Consider the following 11,717-nt stretch of genomic DNA (forward strand, 5'->3'; position numbering starts at 1 on the left):
TACAAATCCTTTTGTATTTTTTGAGTTTTTTTTTTTTTTTGTCAGATAGCCTAGTGGCTAGAATTCACCTTATAAGGTGAATAAGTGGGGTGTCCGGAGTTCGAACCCCGACCCCTACATATAACAATGCATTGTCCTACCAACTGAGCTATGCTCACGGGACGTATTTTTTGAGTTTAATTGAATGAGTTTTAAGCATATGACTTGTCACACTTTATTAATTGATATGACAACATATTATTAAATGCATATGTAAAAAAAATATTAGGTCAAATGCATCTAAAGGTCCTTTAAGTTTTTCGTTTTTCCCAAAGTGATCCTTTAAGTTTCAAAAGTCCCAAAGTGGTTCTTTTAGTTTTTGAATCGTTTCAGAATCATACTTTCCCTCTGAAAGCTAGGCAGCAATGGTCTATGAGTAAACTCTTCCCCATTACCTTCTTCACTTTGTTCAGTTGGTTGAACTTTGATCTACACTGTGCTATGAGGATTTGATCTAATCAACTCATGACCATAATCATAAAGCCTTCTAAATTGCTCCTTAAATGATGGAAAGAATGATTTTGAAACGATTCAAAAACTAAAATGACCACTTTGGGACTTTTGAAACTTAAAGGATCATTTTGAGAAAAACAAAAAACTTAAAAGACTTTTAGATGTATTTGACCAAAATATTATATACGGAAGGTGTATATAAATTAAAAAAAATATATTACTATTCTTATTATTAGGAGTTCTCCACTAAAAAATGAAAGAACGACGAAAATAATTTAGACTTTGTGATTGATCACTATGCCTCGTTTTGTTTACCTTTTGTGCCCCAGTCATAAAGAATCGAATCGAAGGTGGTTTGACTTTTATTATAGATTGAGTACTTGTGATGTGTCTGTCATTGATTTTAGATTGGATCCGATTTGTTACCGGTCACCTCAGGTATATTATCGGATTAGTTCGTTCACTTTGTCGATATAGGTGGATTCTAAAAAAAAATACTTGCTTGACATTTAATACTTTGTCGATAATTTTTTTTAAAATGCTACTCAAATTTTGTAGTAATTTTAAGAAAAAACATAATTGAAAATAAATAAGACATGATCACGTTACTTTTATTCTTATTATTCTCGAGAAATTTTCAAGTAGACAGTGATTCATCTTATCTTATATATAATTTAAAATTAACAATTTTTACCATGATCGGATCTCCATAGATCCACATATATGAAAATCTGCTCGTGATGAAAAATAAGGATGGAAACCTATGATAATATTAAGGACGTGGTTGATGAAGAGCGGGGAAGCACTCCCCTCTCCCTATGTGCCTTGTTGTTGTACTTTAAGCTGATACTCAAATGGTCAAAAATTGCAAAAGCATTTAATTTGTTGGAATGCAAATTTGAGTTCACAATTCTCCAACATTTTGGTGTTTGAGAGTTTTGTAGTTAGGATGTTTCCGAGAAGAGAAAAATTGAGTAAGAGTCGTAACTAAAGAGTTATGGGTAAGAGTCGCTTCAAATTTAATCATAAGTTTTCAGAACTGAATTTAAATTTAGCTTTGAAAATACAACAATATTAAATATTTTGAAAAACAATTTTGTCATCTATAATCTTACTCGATTTAAAAGATTAATATATTTAATTATGTGAAGAGAATACACGGTTTATAGAAAAATAAAAAATAATCATATTTCAACATAAGTTTTTTTTAAGATTAATTAAGTTTTCGGTCCCTATAAATATCTGCAATTTTGTTTTTAGTCCCTATAAAAATAAATCACATTTTTTAGTCCCTACAAAATTCTCCGTTAGTGTGTTAAATTAAAATTTGTTTAATTATGCTTAAAATTTTAAAATTTTTAATGATTTTTTACATACTTGTTTAAAACATTATAAAAGGTTCCGCCACAATAAATTAGCTCAAAATTTTATTTTTAGGTCCAAATTTTCGTTAGTTTTATCATGAATTTTTGACGTTTTAAAATAACTATATTTAATTCATTACATGTTAAAAAATTCTAATTTTTTATAAAAGAGATTATTATAGTGTTCTTAACATGTCTATTAAAAATCATTTAAAAATATAAAAGTTTAAGTATAATTAAACAAATTTCAATTTAATAGGGACCAACACCTAGTTTTAGTCCTTGTAAAATTAAAATTTGCTTAATTGTGCTTAAACTTTTAAATTTGTAACATATTTTTCACATACTTAATTAAAATATTATACAAAGTTCCTCCGCAAAAAAGTAATTTAAAATTTTATTATTAGGTCCAAATTTTCATTAATATAATATTGAAAATTTGATTTTTAGAAAAATTCATATTTAATTCATTACATGTTAAAAAACTAAAAAAATATTATAAAAGAGTGTCTTACAATGTTATGAACATGTATGTAAAAAATCTTTCAAAAATTCAGAAGTTTAAGCATAATTAAACAAATTTTAATTTAACAGGGACTATAAACACTAACAGAAAATTTTGTAGGGACTAAAAAGTATGATTTATTTTTATAGGGACTAAAAACAAAACTGCAGATATTTATAGGGACAAAAAACTTAATTAACCTTTTTTTTTAAGAAGCTAAATTATCTCACCCAAATTGACAGTAGAGATAATTGAACATAAAACTTTGAAAAGGAGCACACTTCAGTCTTAATAAAAAAATGCTAACAAATTTCTCAAGGACACTTGATAAAAGTTTCAAATGAAAAATTTATTTATTCAACGCATTAAAACATCAAAAAACAATTTTTTATACATAAAAATTATCAATTATTTACATTTTTTGAATCTTTAATAAATAAATATCTTAATGACACTAATTAGCGAGACTCTAAGTTTATTTACATTCTCAAGTCAACATCTTGGACCCCTTTATTTTAGCGCCAAATTCTCCGTATTGATTGCACTTTTATTACCCTTCCTTTTTAAATTTAACCTAACTAGAAAAGGAATCTCCTGTTTCGAAACCCACAGAAATCACATGCACCAACTAATAACCAAACAACACGTACACCTCACACACGAGTGCCGCGCGCAGGAGATCATAATAGTCCTTAGGATGGAGTTAGGTTATCTCATAGAAATTAGCTTTTCATCCAACGGCTGTAAAACAAACTAGATCGATAGTTCTATGAATTCGCACCCTACGATGAGAACCTTCATCAACAACCGCACGATCAAACTTGAAACGAGATCTCACCGTAGAAAATTTACAAAAAATTGAAATTCAAAAGCTCGTGAGAGAGAGGGAGGAAGAAGAAGAAGAAGAAGAAGAAAAGAGAAAGAAGAGAGTTTCAGAGATTCATCTCACAGTCCCTCGCGCCGTTTTTGGGATCTGAAACTCAATTAAATTCAGCTTCTTTTCTTAATCAAGATTAATTCTTCACTAATTGTTGTGATTATTGTTATTGTTTCAGTGAAGTGAAATTTGTGATTTTTTTTGTGTGTTGAATTTTTGGGGCGATCAAATGGGTGAAGGTGAGGGTAGTGATATCCCTCCAAAAAACGCACCATTGGATTCTGTTAAGAAGCTTGCTAGGCAGCTCGATTTCAACGCTTTTGGTGGCACGCCGGTAACAGCGCCTCTGCCGGAACACCCACAACCATCTCCGACACTTCCTCCTCTTCCTGCAACCAAATTGGGGTCAGTCTTAGGCTTAAAGTTTTCATTTTTAATTTTTTTCATGTCATGGTTTGAAATTCTTGAATTCAAATTTATTTATTTATTCTCATTTTAAATTTAAGTTATTAGCAATGTTTTTTGTTTGTAATTAGCAAAAAATATATACTTTGTATTGAATTGTTGTGTAATCAACTCTGTGATTGAGAAATTAGGTAATTTAATCTCTTGTTATTGACAATTAAGTATATTTTGATTATTTTTTAAATTGAGATTCTTGTTAATAGGGTAAAAGCGAAGTATAAGTTATTGGTTCAAATTAGATGATGGCCTTTTTTGGAGATTTTTCTTCTTCATAAAATGCTAACAGTAATATTCCTTTTTTTGTATTGCTTAATTAGTGTTTATTTGATTCAGGAAACCAGAATCTCCAAAATCAAAATCAAGACCCAACTTTGAGACAAAAGATGCTACTCCAAAGAAGCAAAAGCAGTGCAATTGTAAACATTCAAGATGCTTAAAGCTGTGAGCAAATTCCTCTATGCACTTGTTGTTGCGCCTTTGCGGCCACTTATGGGCTGCAATTGGAAGATATGTGAAACTAACATTTACATGACATGTGCAGATATTGTGAATGTTTTGCGTCAGGGATATATTGTGATGGTTGCAACTGTGTAAATTGTTTTAACAATGTTGACAATGAAGCGGCTAGACGAGAAGCCGTTGAAGCAACTTTAGAACGCAATCCAAATGCCTTTAGGCCGAAAATTGCAAGCAGTCCTCACGGAACACGTGATAACAAGGTATGCAGGTTTAACTTTTTGTAACGGTTGGTGTTTGTGTCGTGTTGTGAATTATTTGTGTTGAAGTCAGTTTGAGATATTTTATTTGTTAACTAGATTTGTTGTGTACCATTGTCTATTACTCCCTCCGTAACAAAATATAAGCAAAACTAAGTCAAATAAAGTTGATTTATTTGGACCAAATTTTGTTTGACGCATTTTTGCTTATCTTTTGTTACAGAGGGAGTACTTTTTATTACTTTTGTTTTAGTTCGTTGAGGATTTTTGTTGATAAGGGATACCTCCCCACATATATTAATTTTTTGTTCTATTAAATGTTTTCTTTGTTAATGAAACCAGTGCATTTTTGTTTTCGTTTCCTTATTTACATTTTTTCCTTTTATTAGAAGCAAGAGGATGTAAATTATAAAGTCTATATAAATAAATGCCCACAATTTAAAATGAAGTAATTCAGATTATTGATATTTTTCAACCACATCCCTATAAGAGTGGATTTGCATCAGAAGTTGGGCCTCCAATGGTATGAAATTATGACATGGCACGAGCCTGTTATTAAGATACTTGTAAAATCAATAAACAAGATAAGTAAAAAAATTTAAAGCCGGTATTTCTTGTGTTGGAAAATGTGTTGCCTTCCTTTTTGCTTACTCAAAACATCTTTTATTTTTTATTTTTATTCTTTATGTTTCTATGGACTTCAATATAAATGTAGGAGGAGACTGGGGAAGTTAAAGTATTGGTAAAGCACAACAAGGGGTGTCATTGTAAAAAATCTGGGTGCCTCAAGAAGTACTGTGAATGTTTCCAAGCCAACATTCTTTGTTCTGAAAACTGTAAATGCATGGATTGCAAAAACTTTGAAGGAAGTGAAGAGCGACAGGCTTTGTTCCATGGAGATCAAAACAACAATATGGCGTATCTTCAGCAGGCAGCCAATGCTGCTATAACTGGAGCTATTGGTTCCTCTGGTTATTCATCACCACCAGTAGCAAGAAAAAGAAAAGGTTCGGAACTCTGGCCGTCCATCAGGGATCCATCGTTTGGAAAGCTAGGACAACAGGTAAAACTTGATAATACTGCAGGCAGTTAGGGGTTTATTTTGGAAATTAGCTAAACTGTGGAAATGGATAGAACAGTTAATCCAATTGAGACAGCATTTTGCAGTCATGTAACATTTCCCCATTCGGAGTAAAAAAAAATCTCAATTAAATTGAAAGATGCATTTAAGCTTGATCTTGTGTCTTTATTAAGTTGATATATGCTTCCGTTGATTTGGTCCAATGTGCTCATTTCAACTCAAGCCCATGAAGAGAGACAGACTGTCTCAAAACGCTATCCTGTTGGAGAGAAAAGCTTCATTGCTTAGATAAATACAATATAAAGCTTCCATCTTTGCTCAATAAGGGATATAATATTATACACTCATCCAAAAATTTGAGTTTGCGATGGCCCATTCTGGCTGTCCACTCATAGTGGAATTCACTCTAATCCCTTTGGTGCAGGTTTAGGGTTTAAGTTTCAATTAGAATAGCTCTGATGGCCCGTTCTGGCTTCCCACTCATAGTGGAATTCACCCTAACCCCTTTGTTTCAGGTTTAGGGTTTAAGTTTCAATTGGAATAGTATTTCCTTGGGTTTCTCATTCTTTGGTTGCTTTTTCCAAGCCTATCCCCCCTACTGATTCTCAATGAAAACACCTTTTGCTACGACGACTGAAGCTCAGAATGAGAGTGCATTCCAAAAATTGGTCTTTTCTCGTGGCTTCAGTATCGCATGAGCTTCCATATTTTCTTCAAATAAAACAGTGTCAACTTCTAATCTTATTATAATTGAATGAATGGAGAAAAATCAAGTATGTGACTGTGAGATTGGAAATTCTGATTTAATACCACGATAAGTTCACTTCTGCTCTAAAAAAAGTCTACCCAAAAGCTAAATTGCTAGTTCACTTAAGCTTCCTGCAGTTGAGAGTGGAAGCTATTAAGAGCTTTTATATTGCTCAACTTATACACTAACTACATTAGTATTTTTTTTTTCATGCTTATCAGGCAAATCCTGTCAGAGGTCCTGCAGCACCCTCCTCATCCTTGTCTCCTGTCCCAGTACCTCGTGTTGGACCTTCAACATTAGGCCCTTCAAAATTTATGTACAGGTAGGATTGGTTAAACTCATGAAATGATGACATAATACATATATACTAGATTTATATATTTAGTCATTAACTTGATTGCTGTTGAAGGTCTCTTTTAGCAGACATCATACAACCACAGCACCTGAAGGAGCTTTGCTCTGTTCTAGTGCTAGTATCTGGACAAGCCACAAAAACACTTACAGGTATATGGACATTTTAAAATTCTAATCATCAATTGTGTTATTTGTTTCAGAAGTGCGAATACAGTTTTGTGTTTTCGTCGGATCTTCTTTATGTGAGTGTACTGATATTGATTTGGAAAGGATTTTTCTCAGTTCTCCACATTTACCCCGCTTTTTCCCTTTCCAAATTAATCTCAAGAAATTTTAGTAGCTTAATTTAATAAGCGGACATTGTCTATTATCGTCAATTCTGTGTCTTGCAAATTGAATTTTGTTTAAATTCTTCAAAAATAAATAAATAAATTTGTTTAAATTACATCTGACAACTCTCTAAATTATAGCTCTAGACTGAACTGCATCATATCAGAATATATGAAACTTAACAAAATTTCAGCCACAGTAAGGTTCAGAATTATTCACCAAGCTCAATGGATTGACAAATGGAATCAGCAAGATAATTATCAAAGAAAACTTATCTCACTTTTACTTGCCTTGTTTACGTGTAGTCAAACGAGTTTGAGAGTTTGATTTGCTAAATAGTAAATACAACCTTTTGAGCTGTAAACAACAATTTCCTCTGTGGAAAAAGCAGAAAAGGAAGTTTGATCAATTAGAACTTGTTTCTGACCTAAAACAAATTTTGATTTTGAAGTGGAATTAATTCTATGGCGCCTCAAAATGTTTGGTAAATCTGCCCAGTTGTCAGTATTGCTTGTCATTAGATAACTGTCTGGTGAATTTGAAATTTAGGATGGAGTGCCTAAGATACCTCAATGTTTAACTGTCTGAAACAATTTATGAAACACTTACAAACGTGATTCGTCAGTTTATGTGTATTCTTTTGAAATTTTTGGGCTAGAACCTTCTATTTTTCTATTCAATTGGCGATTTTCATTGTTACCAACCAATATCATACTCATATTTAATATGCGCAGACCAGAAAAATTTAATAGATAAGCACACAGATGATCAGACAGAAACTTCTCTTGCTTCCTCAAATCAAGAGCAATTACCAAATCAAAAGGAAGCTGATGTTGAGAAAGCTGTGGCTGATGATTGTTCGAGTGCAAACCAAACTGATAAAACCAGTCCTGAAAATTCCAGTTCAGATGGTGCTGATGTTCCAAAAGGGAGGCCAATGTCTCCTGGAACTTTAGCATTGATGTGTGACGAGCAAGATACAATGTTCATGACTGCTGCCCCCTCTACTGTGTCGATGGCTCATGCTTGCAACACATCTTCACAATTGCCTTATGGACAAGGAGCGAAAGAGATCTATGCAGAGCAAGAAAGGATCGTATTGACGAAATTCAGAGATTTTCTTAATAGGGTTATCACTATGGGCGAAATAAATGGCAAGTGAATATTTTTCTCTCTTACTGTTATTGTTTTTCCTTACAAAAATTTCATAGAACCCCGTTCATAGCATTTGGACTTTCGCAAAAAGATGCATTCGACTTTCAATTTAGAGAAATGTGATATTGGATACCAATTTTCAAAAAATATTCATTTTGCATCAAAGATAGGGAATGGTTCTGAACTTCTGGTTTTCGCTAATTACAAGTGAACTTTGATAAAGGATGACTGAGTTGTAAAGAGCGTGAATTAGAGCAGATCTCATGGACAGTCTATATCCATACTGTTAGTTAAATAACCAGCTGCTACTAACTTGTGATTGCATTGTTAGACCTGCTTTCTATTGCTATGTCAATTAAAATAACTATGTAAATCCTACTTCTGTTGCGTATTTATTGTATACTTCCACTGTTGCACAGACTAATATAAAGGCTAAAATATGGTTTTAGTCCCTGCAAATATGCCTCGTTTTGGTTTTAGTCCCTGTAAAAAAAAAAAATTGTTTTTGGTCCCTGCAAAATTTTGCAAGGACCTAGGGACTATTTTCAAAAACAAAAAATTTTGCAAGGACCTTTTTAAAAAACAAAATATTTTGCAAGGACCAAAAACTACAAAATCGGTTCAGTCATCATGTGACTCGTATGCAAATCATCACAAAAATGGGGTCAGGGACTATTTTAAAAAACAAAAAATTTTGCAGGGACCAAAATCAATTTTTTTTTACAGGGACTAAAACCATATTTTAGCCTAAATTTTTTGCATAATTTTGCAGTGCCTGCTTTAATTGTAACACTTTAAAGTGCCTAATTTCCTTTCCTAATTTCAGAGACGAAGTGTTCTTCATTAGCCAGAAGTGAGTTAGAGACTCAAAAGGACCCAATCATCAATCGAACTGAAAATACAAGTACTGAGGCAGCGCATCAGCAAGGACTGGGATCCACCTGTAATAACGTTGGCAAAGCAGTTGGCAACACCATCACTTCAACACCTATGGTCCCTTGCAACACCGTCACTTCAACAACTTTGATCCCTTGCAACACTATTACTTCAACACCTTTGGTCCCTTGCAACACCATCACTTCAACGCCTTCGGTCCCTTGCAACACTGTCACATCAACAACACCTTTGGTCCCTTGCAGTCTTGTTTCGGAAAATGGGGAAATTAAGCCGAAGGTCGAACAATAGATAGAGAAGGAGTCTAACTTAGATGAGCAGAGGTACCATTTGGAAGTAAAACTAGAAGAATGTTTTGTGCGTGTGTTCTCTGTAATGGAAAAACATTGTCATTCTTCATTTTCTGGCATTCCTACAGTTAAAGCCTACAGAAAAACCAGTCCAACTAAGATCCATTTTCTTTTATCAATTTTGTTGTTCTAATTCATATTTATATGAATTAATTATTCAGCTTCAACATTGCCTGTAAATTACATAATTGTAATTTCATAAAAGAAACAATGTAACCTAATTCCCCTTTCTAGGGCTTTTTTTCCTTCTTCCTTTCCATTTCTTTTGCCTTGTGCATTATTAATATAGAAAGGATTTTGTAGTTTGATCCTGAGAGCATTGTAAGTTTTTCCATTTTTTTATCCAACTTACGTGCGATGATTTAGTTGCATTTTCCAAATGATACCATAATGAAATTGAAAATCTGCATATGGTATATATTCGTATTGCCTACAATTCTTCAATAAGATGTTGTGAAGATGAACTAGAACTTTCTCACAGCATGTTATTGTTTTTATATTGCATATGTATTGTCTATTATTTTAAAGGCCAAAATTCTATGATGCAATAATAACATAGGTTGTGTATCTTGAAAGCCAATCGTGTAGTTATTGGCTATAATATACTAATAAATTGATACGTATACATATCACCGAGAAAGAAGAAAAAAAAGTTACCCAGATTCATGCCTAGGTGAAGGCAAGTGTTGTTATTTTTTGTTACTGTTGTTGTATTGACTCATATCCAACTCAAGGGTGTGACACAGCCAAGGAGTCACTCACGTCGCAAAAACGAGCGATCACAAACATCACCTTAACAACAATTGATTGCAAATAACTGTTGACTGCAAACGGAATGTACCATTAAACGCATGAGGCAGCTACCGAACAAAGAAATTTCCATTAAAATCAAGTTTCTTTTCATTCTGCAAACACTATTCTTACCAAAAAATTTACTAGGGTTTTGGAGTCTTCGCAAATCCCCAACGATTTTCTTCAGAAAGATTGTCACCACTCACTCTTTCGACTCATCATTGATGAGACGAAAGAGTGATCATCATCAATATTCAACACTTCACTTACTGCTAAGTAATTAAAAGAAATAGTGTGCCAAATCTGAAATAAGCAACTAGTGTGAGAATTCTTTCCCTTGTATTTTACATATTAGCATTGGTATACTGAGATGTTATTAGGATAGAGCAGCTGCAGTATGTATGATAGAGCGCGGTTTGGTGAGTTTTAGTTTTGAAAATGTTGGACTTCATATTTGGTACAGTGTAGCTTTAACGATCCAGTTAATTGATACACAAACTGGTATATCAGTCTTTGTGCAGAACTTTACTAGATTATAAAATGAGCTTAATTCAGCAACAATGAACTCGTATATCTTTGATTCTTTCAAATTTGAGATTTGCTTCTCCACGATTCCTTGAAATTTGCTCATGGACAGATGGTTTTAGTGGCAAGATCTATGGTTGGAACGTACGTCTTAATAAGATTAATAATTTCAATTTTAAGTTGTTAGGGTTCACTATTTCAAGATTAATAACACAAAATCAAATAGATTGACTTTCTTAATTCTGAACACATAACAGGATAAGATTCAACATAGATTACAAAAAGATAAACTAAAATGAACCAAACCCTAACAGAAAAACACAAGGAAATTAAAGATAATTAGCATCAGAACTAAGCCCTCTCGCCTCTAATTCTTCTTGCAAGTTGAATATCCTTAGGCATAATTGTAACCCTCTTAGCATGAATAGCGCAAAGGTTAGTATCTTCAAACAAACCAACAAGATAAGCTTCAGCGGCTTCTTGAAGAGCAGAAACAGCGCTACTCTGGAACCTGAGATCAGTTTTGAAATCCTGAGCGATTTCCCTAACCAATCTTTGGAATGGAAGCTTCCTGATGAGAAGCTCGGTACTCTTCTGATACTTGCGGATCTCACGAAGAGCAACAGTTCCAGGACGGAATCTGTGTGGCTTCTTCACTCCTCCGGTGGCCGGAGCTGATTTCCGAGCGGCTTTGGTGGCGAGTTGTTTCCTTGGAGCTTTGCCACCGGTGGATTTGCGAGCGGTTTGTTTGGTACGAGCCATTTGGATATGGAAATTTGAGATAAAGAAAATTGAGGGAAGGAAAATTCAATTGAGATGTGATTGGGAAGGGAGTGTTTGTTGGAATATATAGAGTGGAGAATAATGAGGAAAAAGCGGGAATTGAAAACTTTTTAGATTAGAAGATTGGGAAGTTTGTGATCGTTGATAAGAGGAACTATCTACGGTTGTAATAAGTTTCTGTGGAGAAGGATACGCGGATCGCGATCCGTGACATGTGAAACTGACCAATAGGATTAATTGATTTATATTGTTATTAAATTTCATTTCAGACTTGTGTGAGTTT

At 33.4% G+C, this 11,717-nt stretch overlaps 2 protein-coding genes across 2 annotated transcripts; one reads left to right on the plus strand and one right to left on the minus strand.

The window, feature by feature from the left end:
* Nucleotides 1-3,225: 3,225 nt before the first annotated feature.
* LOC11408106 (protein tesmin/TSO1-like CXC 5) lies at nt 3,226-9,579 on the plus strand. Its single transcript, XM_003630730.4, has 8 exons — nt 3,226-3,643; nt 4,037-4,144; nt 4,245-4,422; nt 5,135-5,482; nt 6,470-6,573; nt 6,661-6,755; nt 7,670-8,089; nt 8,917-9,579. Exons 1-8 carry the CDS (start codon nt 3,468-3,470, stop codon nt 9,273-9,275), a joined length of 1,788 nt encoding a protein of 595 aa, XP_003630778.3. The 5' UTR covers nt 3,226-3,467; the 3' UTR covers nt 9,276-9,579.
* A 1,276-nt stretch (nt 9,580-10,855) lies between these two features.
* LOC25502270 (histone H3.2) lies at nt 10,856-11,487 on the minus strand. Its single transcript, XM_013591871.3, has one exon. It carries the CDS (start codon nt 11,411-11,413, stop codon nt 11,003-11,005), a length of 411 nt encoding a protein of 136 aa, XP_013447325.1. The 5' UTR covers nt 11,414-11,487; the 3' UTR covers nt 10,856-11,002.
* Between the last annotated feature and the right edge of the window lie 230 nt (nt 11,488-11,717).

The sequence above is a fragment of the Medicago truncatula genome, chromosome 8 (genome assembly GCF_003473485.1).
Source record: "Medicago truncatula cultivar Jemalong A17 chromosome 8, MtrunA17r5.0-ANR, whole genome shotgun sequence".
NCBI classification, from domain to species: Eukaryota; Viridiplantae; Streptophyta; class Magnoliopsida; order Fabales; family Fabaceae; genus Medicago; species Medicago truncatula.